General features: G+C 35.8%; 1 protein-coding gene across 1 annotated transcript in view; it reads left to right on the plus strand.

The window, feature by feature from the left end:
* The window catches only part of LOC145296651 (hillarin-like), a 260,223-nt gene that overhangs the window by 117,717 nt on the left and 121,414 nt on the right, over positions 1 to 21,092 (plus strand). Inside the window, exon 3 of the mRNA XM_080142585.1 lies at positions 8,272 to 8,496. Within this exon, the coding sequence (XP_079998711.1) occupies positions 8,272 to 8,496 (225 nt within the window). The remainder of the gene's footprint in view (positions 1 to 8,271; positions 8,497 to 21,092) is intronic.

Consider the following 21,092-nt stretch of genomic DNA (forward strand, 5'->3'; position numbering starts at 1 on the left):
CTTTGCCCGAAGGCCAAGAACAGAAAGAAAAGCAAGCCTTTTTTCTATTTATTGAAAAAGAAAATACAACTTTGCTATATGTATTATTCATCGGATTACTGTTCTCATCTCCAGTGGGATTTTCACAACGTTTCGGTCGATATAACCTCCGACCTTCTTCATGTGTATCTTGTCGAACTCGGGAATTTGGATGGAATTTCTTTATTTACTTCATGGGGGTGGCGTGCTCTTGTTCCGTCAGCCATAACTGGATAGAGGTCCTAAGTATTTCGCAAATGTATATTTCGGTCATCCACACTGAGGATTGAACCTTCAGGAGAATATCGCTTTTTACCATTGATTTTTCCAGTACTCTAACTACTGCGCCACGGGTCCTTGCAGACAATTCTAGTACGAATCTTAGGAGACTTAAACCTATTTTTATTTCTAGTTGTAAATATCACTAATTATTACTATATATTAATGTATATCTATCTCTATTATTTATTACTTGTATACATTATTTTATAATTTTACTGGTTCCCATATCGTATTAAATTCTATAGCAGTTGGTTATTCCCCAGCATATGGGCTGCTTCTTTCAGTCGTCTTACTCTCCACCGTTCCTCTCTGTCTATAATTTTTACTTTGTCCCATAATGGTAGATGGTTTCCCTTTTCTTTCAATTTGCTATATCTTGGTCATGGAATTGCGTTCATCTACAAAAGATCTAGCTAATTTGCATGTTCTTTGAAACATTAATTTTAATTAATTCCCTATCAGTTTTTTTCTGTTTTCTTATGCGGTGATCATCTTTAGTTAACTATTGCGTGTAATTATATTCATACGGATATTATACATGATTTATAATTGTGTAATATTTGCGTAAAAAGATTATAGTAAACACAAACCTCTTTCTATCTATCTGTATATATATATATATATATATATATATATATATATATATATATATATATATATATATATATATATATATAGATGTTTTTAAAAATTTGCCTACCAAACTCCTTTCTTTTTTGGTCTACAGACATGAAACTTAATATATAGGGTTTCGAACCTATGCGAAACTTTATATTTGGTTTTAGCCGGGGAAAATTCGGTGCAAAAGTGTACAAACTTAGAAAAATAGAATTTTCCAGGCGAAGGTTGAACGATTGTGCATGTGTAACGTAATAGCTATTAGTTTATACTTTAATTTTTAGCCTCGCAGCAAACATGTCTTCATAGCTCAGGCATTAACATCAAAGGAGAAAAGTAAATTATAAGGTAAACGTTTTGGTTTCGATCTCGGTGGTGGCGCACGAGTCTATTTTAATTTTTAAATCATTACTATATATTGGGTTGAATCTAATATGATAAATATGAAATCTGCATTAATCAAAATATATTTAAGCGTATTATACGAACGGGCAATGTCGGGCGGCCTGCTAATATACAATAAATGTTACCATAGCCAAAAAAAGCTACTTTGATACCAACCTGGTTCACCTTTTCTTTTTGTGTTTTAAAGTAATTTTAAATGCCGTTTTAATTTCAAATATTTACGTTTTTACGGCCGGTTTTGAAAACAAGATGGCGACAGGTTTGTTTCTCATAAAGATTGTAGGCTGCCATCTTGTTTACGCTAAATGCTGTAATGAAATAGATGTTTTTGGTATATTAATAGCTTAACACTCAACTGAATTACAATTTAAAGAATGGGATTCTACCTTTTTTAGGCTATTACGTGTAAACACCCTAAAAACCCGGTGGAAAGAAAATATTTTAGAATTTAGAGTGGGGGGGGGCTGCTTCATAAAAAATAACCTAAGATGATAACCCATTTCCAGGTTATTCCATCTTTTTAGGGCTAGTGTCTATATCATTACATTACAGAGATTTTACCTTAGAGATATTATTACATTATTGATATTACCTTACAAAGTTATATTATTTACATACACATTTATTCACACTGTGAACAGCAACGGCATCTCGACTTTGCAAATGACCAAGCCGTGGCGCAAGTTGACGTCACAGCGAAGAAAAAGGGAAAAACATTTTGAACCATGTGGCGACGACAGCGACTTGGACTGCATGTGATGCGAGAGGGAGCTACAGGTATAGCAGCTTGTTGTAGCTGTGATTTGGGAAACGAGTAATTGACTCAAAAGAAATGCAGAGATGCGCCTATATTGTCGCTAGCTTGAAAAATTACGTGTCCCTGGTTTAGTGATAAAACGATCGTTAATAAATACCTTTTGTTTCAACTGAAAGAAAAAAGCTCAGGTCGAATTTTTTTCCTTTTTTCTATTGTGACTGTGTTTGATATAGAGTTGTGGCGACGCATATTTGAAAGCAGATGTGTGCACACAAGCACATTCACGGAGTTGATCTACATTCTTTTGTCCCATAAAAATGACCGAAATTGTAATTAAATGAAAACAAAGTGTTTACATTCCAAGATCAGAAGTTATGAATTGCGCAATGCAAAATAGAAAAGAATGTAATATCGTTATGTTTACAATTCCATGAATGTCGATTTGTGACTATATAAGAGAAAAATAAATAGAAAACAGAAGAGAGCAGACCGACAGCGACGAGCGTGATTCACATCTTCATATCTTTCCGTCGGTGAACGATACACCAATCAACCCCACACAACCAACGCCCGTCTCTCTCTCTCTCTTTGTCAATGAACTAGAAGCTTAATTGTGAATAAAACTTATACTTTGAAATTCGTCTGTGTTGACTTTGAGAATAGCGACAAAACAATTGTCAATGTGTGTGTATATATATATATATATATATATATATATATATATATATATATATATATACACACACATTCAACAACACAACATCTGCATACAACGTGTTGGGCCCGAGTGAAAATGTAACAGCCACGTCCCAACGATGTTTTGTTATGAAGTTTTCATTTTTGCTCAATTTTCCATTTACAAAACCTTGTGTTTTAGTTGGCACTTGTTAACTGGTGACTTTTCTATTCTCTTAATGTTTCAGTTTTACATGCACATCCGTATATAGCCTTCATTTTATTCCTTCCCTAAAAACATAACCAATTTATAATAAATGTTCGTGTGATTCTTGGCAATACCCCAAAACGCCATCGTCATCCAAGATGGATAAACCAAAACCAGGCAACGTCTTGGTGAAAAACGAGTTTTGTCTGTAAGGAAGAATCGAGTATACGTGTTAATTTCCCTAGTTTGAGTGCATCTAAAACCAGTAGGCACTGCAGATGTGAGTGCATATTTAGTTTGTTGGCAGGTTGTGTGCAGCAGTTCAATGAACGAGGTGCATGTGCTTTCATTGGCCGCACACTAGTTCGTAATGGTCATCATCCGTGTGCTACTCGCCAAAGGCTTTTTCGGCTTCAACGAGCCAAAGCGGAATTGTTGGACGCAGAAGGAAAAAAAACAGGGAAAATCGTAAGAAATACATTGTGGTTAAGTTTTTCTATTAGGCACGAGAATTGGAAGTTAATATTACTTGCTTTGTTGACAAAAAACTGCTGATTTGAGAGTTTCTACAATTGGGAGTTGATATGTAAAACAACATGCGCTGCCGCTGCTGCTTCTAATTTGCTCGTCCAACAGTTAGTCTTTCAATTCGTCTGTCATGCTTAATGTTAGAATAAATTTTTGCATCTCTAAATGCGCAGATTAAGTTTCCTATTCTTGTTATTTTTTAAAGAAGCATTGTCATGCGTTGTGAAGTCAATATCTTCATTACATTAAATAAAACTGAAAGGAAATCAAGTCCCTTTTTGTGTGTCAGTATTGAATGCTATTTTTTTTTTTTATATGGGGGTCACCACTTATCAAGGCCCGAAGGCCACTCAGGAATAAGGGTCATTGCGTGTACAGTAATCAATGAGATAGTATTGTAGTAATCATTAGTATTGGGGCTTTTGATAGAGTGTCTTACTTAAGGGGGCGGTTTATCAGGAGTTTGTTTATGTTGAACTTGAAGACGTCCAAGTTGTAGTCAGGTGGGAAACAGGCAAGCGGCAGAGAGTTCCACTGGCGTGCAGTTCTAAGAAAGAAGCTTTGCTCATGGAATCTACGTTTGGATTTAGGCACAGATAAAGACTGGGGAAAATTATTGACAGTAGTTTCAGCCAGACGGGTGTTTCTCGTGAAAGATTGGCGAGGGCTGACGAGGGATTGGAGCTCAGACGAGCACCTGCCATGGAAATAACGATAAAACAAAGACAGGCTTGCAACGTCTCTTCTGTGGGAGAGAGGTTGCAGGGTAGAGAAAAGGGCATCACCCACTAAACCACGAAGTCTATTTTGTACTCTGTCAAGGCAGGATAGGCTGTTTTTAGCAGCTCCTGCCCAGATGTGGCAGCAGTACTCCATCCTTGGACATACTTAGCTTTTATACAGATAGAGAATTACATCAGTAGTGAGATATCTTCTGGAGCGGTAGAAGGATCCCACCATTTTCCCAGCGACCTTGGCAACAGATTTGATGTACATGTTCCATTTCAGATCAGGAGTAAAGGTCAAACCCAGAAGCTTGTCAAAACATGGAGCCTCCCCAAGACGAGAGCCATCCATTTCAATTGATGCCAGATGGGGATCAGAGCGTTGATGTAAAAATAGAAGCCTGGTTTTGGATGCATTAAATGTGACCATCCATCTCTTCCCCCATTGCACCACGAGCTCAAGATCAGAGGAGAGAGAATTAGAGAGAACTTTGTCATTTACGGCCTTTGAAGTGTTGCCATAGATGGTCGTGTCATCAGTATAGATGTGAACGAATGATTTAAGTATGTGTTTTGGGAGATCATTGATGTAGATCAGGAAGAGAGTTGGGCCCAGGATGGACCCCTGAGGGACTCCAGCATTAATACTGTGGGCCTCTGATTTCTGCCCATCAACCAATACTCTTATGAGCCTATCAGAGAGAAATGATTTAATGATTGAGAAAACATTTCCAGTAATACCGTAGCTGGAAATCTTGTGAAGTAGGCCCTTATGCCATACCTTATCGAAGGCCTTTGATATGTCAAGAGCAATTGCCCTGGAAAGGAAACCTTTGTCAAGAGATTCACTAATCCTATGTGATATAACCGTTAGCACATCTGCTGTAGATCTTGCAGAGCAGAAACCATATTGCATATCACTAAGAAGGTTGTTTCTGTTGAGGTGGTTGACTACTTCTTTATTTAATATGGATTCCAACAACTTACTCATGACACACAGGAGACTTATTGGTCTGTACTGAGAGGGAGATGACTTATCACCTGAATTCTTAAATACAAGACATACTGATGAGGTTTTCCAGGGTGTTGGAAAGCACTTCTCCTTAAGGCAACGCTTAAACAGTTTTGTAAGTATGGGGGCAAGTTCTGGTTGTAGCTTTTTCAGCACTATAACTGGAATGCCATCAGGGCCAGTAGCTTTACTGGAATCAAGGTTCTTGATTAGCTTGGCGACCACACGCACAGATATTTTTATGTTACCTAGCGTGTTGTCTGTTATAGGAGGAAATACAGGGAGTTGATGGTCATTGTGGCATAGGGTAGAATTATCTGCAAAGTTCTTGTCAAATAGTCTGGCCTTGTCTGATGCTGACGAGATGACCTCAGGTCAATTGATGATAATTGGGATAGAACCAAAACCGTCTTAAAAGACAAGATGGCCGGTGGGCAAAAATAATTTAATCTGCTGACGTCATCACGGATAGTCCATACCGGTAGTCACCGGTAGGCATTCGTAACGTCTTGAAGTCAGTGTAATATTTCTTTTTTTATTAAAATGCCTTCACGGTGCATCGTTCCATCTTGCTGAGGAAATTATCGTAAAGGACCAAAAAGTGACAGTATTTTCATTTCCGAAAGATAAAGAATTATAATGCAGTAAAAAAAAAAAAAAGATTTTACACCATCTTCATTCAGCAAAGTAAGTTTTAACGTGTTCCCCCCCTGTATTTAACACGATGTAACTATAATTTAATTCAATATTATCATCCTAAATGTTCTACCATTCAAAAGAAGAAGCTTCAAATAAATTGCTAATATTAAAAAAAAAATTTTTACAGCATACAAAACTAATGAAAATGCGAGACAACATCGACTCTTTAAAACACGATTTTTTTAAGCTGTTGACACACGTTTTAAAAATCTAACAATAATTTATTTTTCTGAAATTGTTCAATATTTAAAAATAAATTATGCAGGCTGATAAAATTTTTAAACTTTTTTTTAAAGCTAGAAAGATAAAATTTAAAAATACTTTATATATATATATATATATATATATATATATATATATATATATATATATATATATAATATGAAACTAAACTAAACTAAAAAAAAACAAAAAAAAACGCGCGTTCACTCGTGGTCTTAAACAGTCTTGGCCTTCGGGACCAGATCAAAGTGTAGTATCTGTTCTCCAGATGCTGCATTCTATTCTTGTTCTCTTTCGGTGGAGGAGAAATCCTTCACGACTGAGACAATTTTTATTTTTGTACCTTTTCTCCACGTTAAAAAACGACCCTGGTGTCTAACTCTGTCCCGTGGGGAGGCATAGTAAATAAGTACAATTCATTTCATTAACGTAATTGGGTTTGTATTACTGTACACATAGATTCGAAAAAGTTGTCAAAAACAAATATATAACAAATAAATGTTATCAAAGGCAACGTAAGTTACTTTTCTACCAAATATTTTTCGTGTTTTTATTCAATGTAACATGTTTATTCAGCTCGAAAAACATAGTGTTTACCGATGTATTGGAAAATTCAAGATGGCGTCTGATTCTCTCTTTAACACGGTAAGTTTGGGATAAGGTGTTATAAATAAAAAAAACTATACAATATACTATTAAAAACCCGCCGAATATATGTCAACCTATGTCACGGTAACATATATTGAGCGAGTTTTTAACAGTATTTTATCCGGTTTTGTATTTATAACACCTTATCCCAAACTTACCGTGTTACAGAGAGAATCAGACGCCATCTGGAATTTTCGAATACATCGGTAAACACTATGTTTTTCGAGCTGAATAAATATGTTACATTGAATAAAAACACGAAAAATATATCCAGTTTGGCAGAAAAGTAACTTATCTTGCCTTTGATAACATTTGTTATATATTTGTTTTTTGACAACTTTTTTTGTACAGTAATACAAACCCACGTATTTTAACAAACTGAAAATATGGATATAAAAAAATGATTTTTCATGTTATTTTTGTTTTGTGGTGAAATAATCTTAAATAAGAAACATGATTTTTTCTTTAGGTTAATTTTTTTACTGTGCAATATTTCATGAATTTATTAAAAATATTGTTTTTGATTTTGAAAAAATATTGTGGTTCATTTTGATTAAAAAATATTCATTTCGATTAAAAAATATTCATTTTGATTAAAAAAAATATTCATTTTGATTAAAAAAAATATTCATTTTGATTTAAAAAAAATATTCATTTTGATTAAAAAAAAAAGTTTAATTTTAATATTTGTTTATTGTCTTAACTCATATCAAATGTTTTGCTTGTGTTCTGCTTCAAATATTCATAATCTTACATGCATAATTTTCATTTAATTATATTAAATAAACTTCAAGTTTATTTCAAATCAAATCGTGTTCCTTCACTTTTTTAAAATGTAATTTATAAGTAATTAAAGAACGCATTCTAATCTTTAAAATCTATAATACAACGAAATATTCAATTGCTTATAATATACTTAAACAAATAACTTGTGTTTTTTTTTATTATTTTTTTTTAATTATTTTTTTATTATTAATATTAGATGAGTTTCAGTATAAATCATCGTGTTCTTTCTTTATTTCAATCCAATTTTTAAGTTTTGTAACGCTGTAAAAATTACTGTTCATTATTGACAGTCTAAGAGTTCCACATATCTTGCTTGTTGGGACCTCGGCGATGACGTCATTTTTTCAGCTGGCCGGCCATCTTTATAACGAAGGCCACGATAGAACGCACGCTTCTGTTCAAGATCCTGTTTGCTATTTGCCAAAACTGGTGGGAACCAAGCCGCTGATCAGCTACTTTGGATTTAACAGACTGAGCATATAGCTCTCTTGCATGTTTTATTACTCTTTTACAGTGGTTGCTGGCAGTCCTGAAAGCAGCTTTAGTCTCAGTACATCTATTACGTTGGTAGCTATGGAAAAAGTGATTTCTGTGCACGATGGCAGCAGCACATTCAGGGGAGAATCATGGCTGGTTGTTAGGTTTAATTAAATTTTAATTTATTTTTTTAATTTTTTTTTTTATTCAGGTCCGACTGCCGATGGATACGGAAGCTCCCCACTTGGATAAAGAATCGGTTCAGATTAAACATGCTATCAATGCATCGAAGTCTAGAGATGTCAACTGGGAAACGGAAGCCTATAAAGCCAACATTGACGGAAACGCGCTGCACATTAAAAGAGCTGTCGAAGCCCAACTCTTGCAGAAACGTTATCAGCGAAAACTGGACAGACATCATTACCCACCGCACATTGTGAGTAGGAGATGCTATTTCGTCATTTCTATCTTATTATATATAAGAAAATTTGCCTTAAATAAGTTTGGCGTGCTAGCAACGTCGGGAGACTGAAACGACCGAGAAAAAAAAAGAACGAAGAAAAGAGTTTTTGAATACTAGAATTGTAATATGAATGTGTGAAACTAAGGTAGCATTATGGTTTCTAGCGATTTCTGTTATGGTTTTATGATGGTGTATTACCATTTTTGTTCTGCAAGATTGACTTTAAACATGCTAAGTAGTGATGCGACGATTTCAATACTTTTCCCGATTCCGATACAATTACCGATTCTGATACAATTACAGATTCCGATTCTTTATAAATCTCTAATTATTTAACTATAAAATTGTTATTTTCCCCAATCTTCACAAAAAACCCATGTTAAATATGCAGATATTTTCCTAAACATCAAAATACACTTGTAGAGTGATCTATCGATTTTAGCTTTACTGATATTATAAAATCAATAAATATTTATTTTATTATTATTACCAGCAATGAAAGCTTTAAACAAAATCAAATTAAAAAAAGACGATTAAAAGAATCGTTTTGGCATTGGAAAATAGGCAACAATTTTTCTGATTCCGATATCCCCAAATCTCCCGATTTTTCCGATTCGCCGATTCCAATTAATCGTCCCAACACTAACGTTAAGTGCTCATTTAAATCAGGCCGGTCTCTACAATGGCTAGCTACCGACGTTCCTGGTAAAGATTGCAAGTAGATGTCTTCTGTGATGCATATACATTTTTAGGACATCCGATTTGACATTCAATCACGTGATTAATGAAAAGGTGATGAAAAGGTAAAAATCCTCATTTATTCGTCAGTGCACACACACACACACGTGTGTGTGTGTGTGTGTGTGTGTGTGTGTGTGTGTGTGTGTGTGTGTGTGTGTGTGTTGTGTTCATTTTCGATAGAAAATCTGTATCTAATGTTAGTAATCGTTTGTTTTAAACTGGTGTCAATCAATTTTGTTGTTTATAATTCACAAAACGTTTTACTGTTTTCCTATAAGAGTTAGTTACCGTAAAAGTTATTGCCTGAAAAATGTAAAAATGGAGAAATTAGTGATCATTTGGATTTCTATTGGTTTTTAGTTATTCACTTTAGTGTCTTTAGCTAACGTATGTGAGCGAAAACAGCTTCCAATTTATCTACCTGAAAAAAATCATCCGGACCTAAATAGTGAGACAGGGTTATGAATGGGAGAGGAGAAAGCACATAGTGTCAGAGTGAATTTCGATGGACAGAGGTTCTTTGCAAGAGCTTTCTATCTTATTGTATACATTACTCTGGGACTACATCTCTGCGGACTACAACAGTTGTCTTTAAATCCAATATCAACAAGTACTTATTAGCTGTTCAATAAGAAATGAAACTTAGTTCATTGCATTAGGCAATCTAGGTTGACAATTGTCTCAACCAATTGACCCTTTCATTCGAGTAAAAGAGTGGTTGTTTCGTTTTGCGGCAGAGCAGCCTTTTTTGGTTTATTTAATGCCGAATCCTTCAAATATTTATTCATGATGTTTGGTTTGATTGTTTTGGAGAAGAAAATGGTTGCTTTTGTCTTTTGACTTTGCAGAACTCCATTGAAGTTCGCAAATGTAAAGGAAAAAATAACATCAAGGTTTGATGCATTTTAGGTTAGAAAACCAATATCTTCAGACAGTCTGATCTAGTAGTAGCAGCGGAGTAAAAAAAAAAAAAAAAAAAAAAAAGAGGTAAAATAACAACAGGACACTCTTCTCAGATTTGAATAGAAAGTGGATTTTTTTTTGTTTTAATATATACATAGATTACTCATTTCTAGAGTTGAATATTTATTGATTTTTCATAGTCTTTGCTGGTCCCTTACATCAAGTGGCCTCATGACTTGTCTGGAGCGATTTTCCTAAAAATATTGGTTAAAATACGTGATGTTTGTCCAGTCATTCTGTTCACAGTAATTCGATCGATCTTTTCTGCTAAACCAATTTATTTACTGTTGACTGAAAAACCGATTTCTTTGTATTTTACTTATATATTTTTTTACTTATATATTTTTTTTACTTATATATTTTTTTTTACTTACTTCCGCCGATTTTGTTTTTACATCTCGCTTTATTTAAATCCCTAACAACGATCTCACAAATCCGATTGATAAATCAGATCGAAACTATTGATCGTTGCTCTGTTGCTAGGAATATATAAATACACCATTAAAATCAGACAGCAAGCAAAGGAGACTAAACTAATCGAAGGAATTGCTGTATAATGCATGTACCTAGGAGAGTACTCAGAATGCCTCAAGGGAGATATTCAGTGATGCACTACCCTCATTGCTGATGTCGGATTTCCCATAATATCAGCTCTGACAGCAACCTCGACCTGACTGCAAACGCACCAGGTCGTCTCTTTGAAGGCTACATGTGCCGACATTGCAATATCAGCAGACGTAGCTGAGAAAACATGAAAAGACTTCATCAGTGGGTACTTTTGCACTTATCGTTGCTGAAATAATAACGTTATTTAGAAAGCCATTCTTATGGTGGGGGAGGATGATTGTTAACTATTTTGTATTTTCACCTAACAATTTAATTAAAAAAAAGATATTAGAAAACTTGAATTTAACTTTAAAATGCAATTTAAAATATAGTGCGGTACAATATGTGTAGCACAAATTAAAAAAAAATCCATTTAACTTGTATATCTTTTCTTTCCCTTTTTTTCACCAAGACTGAAAAAAAAAACGAAATTATTTGTATTTAAAAGTTCAAAATATATTATGAGAATCGAAGCTTTTTTTTTAAAAAAAAAAAGGTCAATGCAAAATATTCAGACTCGTTCAATAAAAACACGTAAAGGAAGAACTAATCCACACGCATCTAATTGTTCTCCCTTTTTATTAATTATTCATCCTTTTTTATCGGTTTCAAAGTGCACTTTATGATATCACTTCCACGGTTTTTTAATTGTGTATAAATAACCTTTCTTTGGTTGATAAGAACTGATGTGCAGAAAGTATTTTTATAGCGAATACACGAGATGGCTTAAATAAGTTTCCAAACTATTTTCGTACGGGCATTTTTATTGATAGTACACACATGAAACTCTAGCCCCCCTTTGAAGTAATCTCCTCCGGATGCAATGCACTTGTAGTGTTCCAACAACTTCTGGAAGACCCACGGAAGTCTTCTTGTATGAACATGTCAATGGCCCTCGTCACAGCCTCTTTCGACTCCTCAATTGTCTTATAGCGACAGCTTCTAAGGTTTTCCTTGAGCTTGAGGAATAACCAAGAGTCAGAGAGCAAGGTCTGGACTATAGGGAGAGTGAGGAACTGTTTTGATGCCCATCCTCGTCAAATAGTTTGTGACAAAGATGGAGTACACTTAAAATAAACTATGCACAAATCCTCCGCGTTTTCTGTACATTTCCCACACAATCAAATACAATCAAACGGTGCACTTATTGTCTCTATTGACACACAACGGTCCTTATTCATGAAATTCTTTATTTGGCCAATCACCTCTGGTGTTCTGACTTCCTTCCTCCTCCCACGCCCTTCACCCCTCACAGATTCCCTGCCTTCCTTGAATCTCTTATGCCACTCAAAACCTCATGCTCGATTCATGCAAGATTATCCAAAAACAATCTGAAGCATTCCATGCGTTGCTGTGGCATTTTTTCAAGTTTAAAATAGATTTTTACTGCATATCGTTTTTCTAAAGTATCTTCACTTTGAGATTGCATTTTTGAAATTCACCATCTGTGACAATCAGGCTTTAGTGGGGTATATTCCAATTCCTGCTGTAGCTGTTCATTTGAACCCGAAATCATAAACATTGGTCAGTCATCTCATAAGATGTATAGCAATAACATTGAATTTTCAAGAGTCTATGACAGTTGTAAATGTCTGTATGAAAAAGTCTTGAAACTTCGCATTCCGGTTATTGAGGAGTTTTATTACCTTACTGATATTGATTCCAATCTAATATCCGGAACTGTCAACCAAACTCCAATCACTGCAATATTGCATCCCTATGCCTGTTGTACAAGTTCTTTCATGGAATGTGCTCTGGTGAACGCATAGCATTTGTGCCTCCTGGACATATATACCTCCGACTAGCCTAACAAGCAGTAACCCCCCCCTCCACTGTTCAGGTCCCTAGATGCCGGAAAGATTTCAACTTTAAAAATCTCTTCTCTCAATATGCTAGACTTTGGAATTTCCTTTGTTGTCTTGGTTCTCTGACTGTATTAACATGTTGAAATTTAAATGTATTGTGAACAAATATGTTGCTGCTCAACTTCTTAGATACTGACCCTATAGGCATGCTCTCACATAGCAGTTCTTTAAGTTCAAGTGCCTTGTTAAGAGTGAACAAAACTGAAGAAAAAATTTGAATTTATTACGTATGTTTTATTTGTATTATTTATACCTTAGTTATTCAATGCTGAATCGCTACAAACAGTTTGAGTCACGTGATACCATACAAACGATTTTTTCACACTATTTCAATAGAAAAGCGTAAACATCTTTCCCAGTATTCTGTCCTTCACAAACCAATTTGCCCATGCTTTTCTTTAACTCTGCATTAGTCACCTGGCTGTTCCAAACATGATTAGTTCCATGGTGTGTTTATACACGCAATACAAAAATGTTTATAATATTATTATGTAAAACATAGTTAACCTGATGGTTCATGATGTTGCTGCTGCTTAACTGAATAAGCGAACGTTTCGTTGTGGGAGAATAGAAAAAATATCGAACTCGAGTCTGTGTTTTTATTCTCAACTCGAAAGAATTTAAGAGACTGAAATAGGAATTAATTCCCTAGAAATCTCGTCCGGTCAAAAACAAAAAACTTCAACAAATTCCTGAAAATCAAAGAATCGTGAGAAATTTAATACTTTTAGAGACATAAACCATTTACGTCTCAGACAGATGAAGTGATACTCGCGAACAAATATTTGTACTTATAAAACGGGTCAGAGAAAGTCTGTAAAAACTCTCGTTAACCCTGTATTAGTCACCTGGCTGTTCCAAACATGGTTAGTTCCATGGTGTGTTTATAGACCTCAATACAAAAATGTTTATTATATTATTTTGTAAAATATAGTTATCCTGTTGGTTCAAGATTTATCTACAGTTCCTGTTGAACAGTTTGAATCACTTTTATTTTGTTGATATTAATATAAAATAATACAATAAATGAATTATAAAAGAAAAATTTCAGATATTGCATTAGCTAAGCTTATAGTTATAAGACTGAAAGTAATAAAGTGTAAATAATGATTCCATCAAAACTTACGATAAAGAAAATAACATAAATTCCATATTAAATATCACAGAGTAACCTAATAATACATAATATCTACAAATTTTCATTCCACTGGAAAAATACCAAAACATAAATTCCATATTAAATATCACAGAGTAACCTAATAATACATAATATCTACAAATTTTCATTCCACTGGAAAAATACCAAAACATAAATTCCATATTAAATATCACAGAGTAACCTAATAATACATAATATCTACAAATTTTCATTCCACTGGAAAAATACCAAAACATAAATTCCATATTAAATATCACAGAGTAACCTAATAATACATAATATCTACAAATTTTCATTCCACTGGAAAAATACCAAAATATATAAATCATAAAATCATACCTACGTTAGTTAGCTGGGGTGACTACACACCCCAGAAGGACAAAGCGACGCCTATATCCAAGGAAAACTGAGATACATCTGCGCCATACCACGTGTGCTATACCCTCACTGAGCCAGGAGAGTACTGGGAGGGAGATAAAGAAATAAGTTGCCAACTCGGAATTATAAGCACTTAAGCAAAATTGGGGTGACAATACACCCCATTCGACTAACGCAGAGTTAATTACTAAAATATACAATAACATGCACACATTAGACGTTAAAAAAAGTAAAAAGTTATAGCCCGTTGAAAAACAGAGTTTATGCTCAATTGATGGCTGAATGTTAAATTTATGCTCATTTTTGCACTAATTACTAATCCTTAACTGTGCATTAAACGGATACTATAATACTTAATTCGCTGCACCTTATCATAAAAATCCATATATTTCAATCAGATCTCTCGGTAGTTTCCGAAATTTCCGAAGTAGAAAGGACAATCAGAAATATATCATTATTATCAGATTGTATCAAAGTAATGACTGCATGTCCCTTGCACGGTGTTGACGATGATTCGAAGATTACAATAATAATAGTGTTCGTTTTTGTTTGTTTTTGGAGGTGTAAGTATTCAAAGAATGTCGTATTTATTCATGCAGATATTCAATCTTGCATTGAATAGTTTCTTGTACAGTTAAACTTGTTTTGCTAAGTCACACAATGAACAATTTTTTTACAGTAAACGGCAACACACACGCACACTATAAAATCTTTTTGTTTTTTAACTTCAACCATTTTAATGGTTTGATGGTTTGATGGTTGAAAGGTGAAGCTGAATAGTGTTTTATTGCACTTTCTGAAAATCGATTTCTGTTGGCAAAAAAGGTTAAATAATTTGAAAATTGTTTTATCGTTATTTTCATGACAAGTACTCGACTGAACTCCAATCTATGGTCTCCCTCTTACCAAACTTTCACAAAAAAAAAAAAAATAGTCAACTAGCTACAACCACTATATACGATTTCCTCCACTATTTATGCCTAAATCTATACGCAAATTCCAAAAACAAAGCTTTTTTATGAACTGTCCGTCTGTGAAACACTTTTCCGCTGGACTGCTTCCCAGTTGAATACAACATAATAGCCTTCAAATCCAATGTAAACAAGTTCTTGTTGAGCCGTCCCCATAAATAATCAAATTATACCCAATTCTTTACCATTAACGATTACTAAACTACCATCTTACATTCATTAACCCTCATCTTCGAGTGGCCTTCGGGCCTTGATAATTGGTGACTCCCAAGTAAAAAAAAGGACATTAATCCCTATCAGACACTATCTTCGTTTTTTTTTCAGTTTTTTTTTTTTTATTTGAATAGAATTTACTAAGGATATAGAAGCTACTACAAGGGGCGTGCAATAAGTAATGCCCCTGACCCACTTCCAGTTATCTGATCTAGCTGAAATTTTGCATGTGCAATGATTTATATCTCTACAGGTTATGTGGCAAATTACAGCTCTGAACTAATTGTGGTTTCTGTTTTACAGGGGTTTGAACTGAGTCAGGTGTGAAATGGAGCCTGTTGAAGGTCGAGCAGTGATCCGGTTTTTGTATTTAAAAGGACGCACACCACAGGAGACTTTTGATGAAATGAAAGAAACTTATGGTGATAATGCCCCATCATATGACCTTGTAAAATGCTGGCATCGTGAATTCAAACATGGCCAGAAGTTGTGGAAACAGCTTCCAAACCTGGTTCCCCCCCCCACTTCTGCCATTGATGCGGCATCTGTCCGTCAAGTTGAGGCTGCCATTTTGGAAGATCGGCGCATTACTATTTGCCAAATAGCCCAAGATGTCAAGATTAGTACAGGGTCTGTGGAAACTATCATTCATGACCATTTGCATATGCATAAGGTGTCTGCCAGATGGATTCCCAGGTTGCTCACACCATTCCAGAAGCGAGAACGCGTTGAGTGCTCGAAGATGAATTTGGAGAGGTGCCAAGAAGATGAGTCAAAGTTTTTCAAAAGACCGTTTGCACAGGATGAAACCTGGGTCCATCACTATGATTCAGAGACCAAAGCCCAGTCAATGCAGTGGAAGCACTTGGACTCACCACTTCCAAAGAAGGCAAGGATGCAGCCCTCCGCTGGCAAGGTCATGCTCACAGTCTTCTGGGACCAGGACGGAGTAGTGATGACAGATTTCCTGGCAAAGGGTACCACAATTATAGGAGCCTATTATGCTTCACTTTAGAGGAAATTAAGGGAAGCTATCAAAATCAAGAGGCATGGCAAGATCAGCAAAGGTACCCTCCTCCTGCAGAACAACGCTCCGGTCCACAACTCGCATGTCGCCAGATCAGAAGCACGGGCGTGTGGTTATGAAATCCTCACCCATCCTCCCTACTCTCCTGACCTTGCACCATCTGACTTTCACCTCTTCCCAGCCATGAAGTTGTTTTGAAAGGAAAGCGTTTCCCCAGATGATGCAGCCTTGATTTCTGAAGTAATGTTGTGGTTGGAGGATCAACCTGGGGTGTTCAACAAAAACGGTGTCCAGAATTTCAGCAAACGATGGGAGAAATGCATAACTCTGGGTGGTTCCTATGTAGAGAAAGACTAATAACTGTGCCAAGTTTCGTTGCTCTACTGCTATGGGAAGGGGGTATTACTTATTGCACGCCCCTCGTAGTCTCTTAAATAATTCTTTACTTCTCAACTTTTTAACTTAAATGAATGATGCAGACGAACAGACATCGAAGGGATATTCGCTTCACATCATTGGCCGTGTCTTTTCCCATGGCTTCCTAGATAGAGATTGATTTGAAAACCTTAGTTTTATCTCACTCACACAGGTAACGTCATTCGTCATATCGTTAAACTCCTATCCCATCAATGGCGTTTGATCTTTGCCCTTGTCTTGTCACCAGTTTTTCATTTCTTTCATTTAACCCCGATTTTGTTTTACAAATCTAAATTATCATTCACTCAAACTAACCGACATAAGGTCTATAATTTTCCTTCTATCACATTATAAAAGTTAAATCATCTTGTTCGGGCGTTGAAACCGTCAATCTAGTTTGCAGCTTCCGGTTTGAAAAATTCTGCGCATGCGTAAATAAAAAAAAAACAAAAAGCTTTTTTAATCGATAATTTTTTACGTTTAAAATATGCAAATAAAAAAAACTTGCTTTTTTTTTTACATCGGTATTTTATAAATTATTAGTATTTTTCATTGCAAGTTAGAATCGTTTTCAAACAAAAACAAATGTTTACGATTTAAATACATATTCTGTAAATGACAGTTTAAAGGCGTGAAAATTACTCAGATCAGCTTGCCAAATCGTTTGAAACTTAAAAAGAAACTACTTAACTTTCAACGCATAATGTCTAACTTTTTTTTAATAAATGGAACATAAAAATCGTACAAGTAATTGTTAACAAAGGCAATAAAAATGACATCTTATAGTTTACTGGTTGATTAAGAAGAAAAAAAATTTTTGTAATAAAATCATTTAACCGGTAAATCCTATTTCTCACTGTAAATGTAACTTTTCTTACACATTTGCGTTAGTTTTTCACGATTTAAACTATTTTTAAGTCTTTTTTTATAGCATTGGATTCCATAATTGACAGTTTAAAATTACTTGCAAATGTTTATTACCTTGAAGATTATGAAAATATATTTTTTTAGCCTGTTAAAAACGGGAAAAAGTTATAGCCATTGACTTATGATAAGTGATTTATAACAATATGTGCTTTTGTTAAAAGTCACATTTCTTTGTTTACAAAGCCATTTGGCGGAAGTGACGTAAGACAAATTTTAAGGTACGGATGATCAACACTTTATATGGTGTATTTTCTTTTTTAAAACAAATATAACAGAAATTTTGGTAAAGTTTTACTTGGTTTCCACCTTAACAATTTAGTTTAAAATGACAATGATTTTCGAGTATGCTGAAAACGAATATCGCATTTAAATTTTTCGCAATTAGTTTTTCGGATATTAAGCGATATAATTCCTTATGTTATACGTAGTGGTCATTGTTGTACGTGTAAGCGCGCATCTTTGCAGCATAATTAATATACTCATCATTCCACAGCTAGCTATAACATATACTAACCCAACAGGCCATGGATAGTCTGGTATGTATTAAACTTGTGCTTGAGAGATTAAGTTTCATGTAGAAATAATATTAACTTTATCTTTAATCTTATCGTTTTGTTTCAATGATATTTCACGTAGTGAAAAGGAATTAAATTGTGAACAAATAGCGAGCAGGCAAATCCAGATGGTGTAGTAGTAATTCTTCTAATGCACTCACATATAAAAGACAGAAAGTCTGTTCTGTTTGCTGTCAATATACGAGGTCTGGGAGAGGGAGAGAAGGAAGAAGACATGGTTGGTTTTATGGGAAATTTCAGAGAAATAAAAGACCAAATTTGGATGGAAAGGCGGCTGTGCTTTTGCCCAAGCAGAGAAAACGAGAAGAGAAAAGTCCCTCCCTAAAGAAAGTTCTGGCTGAAAGTGCTATAAGTGTGTAGGTCCTAATCACTTTGCCAGAGACTGCTGGCAGTCCAGGGGCAAAGCAAGCAGGGTGCTTCCACTGTTACTGATGCAAGAAGCAAGGGCATGTGGCATCAAGGTGTCCAGGAAATGAGGCTAGGGGCGAGACGCCAGCATCACTCTCCCCACATAAACTAAGAGATGCTCCATGATAAAGGTAAAGATCGACAGGCTAGATCGGATAGCATTTGTTGATTCTGGCTACTCATCCTCTGTTATAAGTGGGTCGTTATGTCAACCCAAAGTACGGAAGAATATTGCAATTTTGACAGGACAGAAATGTCTGTTAAACTATGGTGTTGGCGGTGTAACATTAACATTAGCCAACAAGAATCCCCGGAAGACTGACATACTGGATGTGGACAGCAAACAATTGGAGTTTAACCTCCTTCTTGAGATGGCCATCAAAAGATTTGGCAGCATATTGATAAGGGAGACAAGGCACATTTTGTTGAGACAGCTTTTGCTTTGGGTGTGACCATTCGACTTTCACACAGAATTCGACCAATGCAACAAAACCTGAACCGTGTCGTGAAAGTGATCTGGTGATCAGCCACCACAAAAATTATCCAATAGATTGCCAAAGTATAACATCCCTGTGAAAGTTCACGGAGACTATGATGCTGAGCTACAGGCTTGGATTAATAATGGATGATTGGTTTCATATCCAGAGAAGGAATTGGGGTCTCCAAAGGGCCTAATCCCGCTAATGGTGGTCATTTAGCAGAACAAACAAAAGAAGAGGTCGGTGCTCGACTCCTGGTAATTAAATAAGCATGTAGACCCATTTATGGCTAATGCAGACATATGCATAAAAAAATTGAGAGAATGGCGGCGGGTCAAATGTATCAGTGCTGGACCATCGCAAGGCATATCTTTACGTAAGCATGCACAAATCACTGTGGCCATACCAAACAGTAATAATCAAAGGAAAGGGTATTGCCTGAACTGCATGAGGTTTGGACTCAATGAGGCACCATCCATCATGCAAACCATTGTTGATATTATCCGGATGAAGGACAAGTATATACAGCAGACAACATCCGCTTATATTGATGATATATATGTGGACGAAAGTGTTGTGCCTGCAGCACATGTGAAGGAGCATCTCACTAACTTTGGACTTCTTAGCGAAGAACCAGAGAGACTGAAGGATGTTGTGCGAGTGCTTGGTTTTCAGGTCTGGGGAGAGGATAATATGCTGTGTTGGAGAAGAGGGAACAAGATCCCAGACATACCTCATGTCATCATGCGAAATGATATATTTTCACTTTGTGACAAGTTGGTTGGACACCTTCCTGTGGGTGGTTGGCTTCATGTCGCCGTGACATTTATCAAAAGGAGAGCATCTGACGTCACTACAGGGTCGGACGACAAAATAAATGACGCCCCTCTCAACACCATGATCAAGGAGGTTCTCACCAGACTCCAAAAAGAAGATCCGGCACAAGGCAAATGGTACATCAAAGGCAAAACTCTTGACATCTGGGTCGATGGAAGCTCTCTCACTACCGGTGCGTCATTCATATATAATGGGAGTGTGATAGAGGATGCATGCTGGTTATGTCCAAAAAAGGACTACCAACATATAAACCTAGCAGAACTGAATCCCATCATTAAAGGAATCAACTTGGCAATCCTCTGAAAGATGACCACCTTCCGCATGTGTCCATAAATGGGTCTCGAATACCCTTACTGGCAGAGCTAGAGTATAGACTTAAGTTATGAGTGAGATGCTCATCCGATGGCATCTTGACATAATAATGAAACTGGTGAAGGAATATGCACTGTCGATGGATGTAATCTTGGTGAAATCTAGCCAAAACAAGGCAGATCAATTGATGCAATTAAGAGGAGCACCGAGCCTGTGCAACCTGTCTGCACTGCATCAAAATTGGTCACCAACAAAACGGTCATCCTGGTGTGAAGCAGACACTACTTTGTGAAACGAATTAACCCTGGCGTTTCCAAAGCTACTGTGAGAACCGCCATCAAAGAATGCAAAGAGTGTCAGTCGATCGATCTGTCACCCATACACTGGTCAAAGGGGACTTTAAATGTTAAACAAACATGGGAAAGAATAGCAATGGATATTACTCATTACAATGGGGCCCATTATTTTTACATTGATTGACTGCTGCCCTGCTCGGTTTGCCATATGGCGACACTTTGCTCGGCAGGATGCAAACAGAATAATCAACCAACTAAAGATGATGAACAAGGTCCGCTGTCAAAAATTCTAATGGATAATGACACTGCCTTTCAGAACAGCTGGTTTAACGCCTCCATGGACAAAGGGAGAATTAGACTTTGATTTCGTTGTGCATATGTTCTCTTCAGTAACG

Source organism: Euprymna scolopes, chromosome 17 (assembly GCF_053919585.1).
Source record: "Euprymna scolopes isolate OS-2025 chromosome 17, ASM5391958v1, whole genome shotgun sequence".
Lineage (NCBI taxonomy): Eukaryota > Metazoa > Mollusca > Cephalopoda > Sepiida > Sepiolidae > Euprymna > Euprymna scolopes.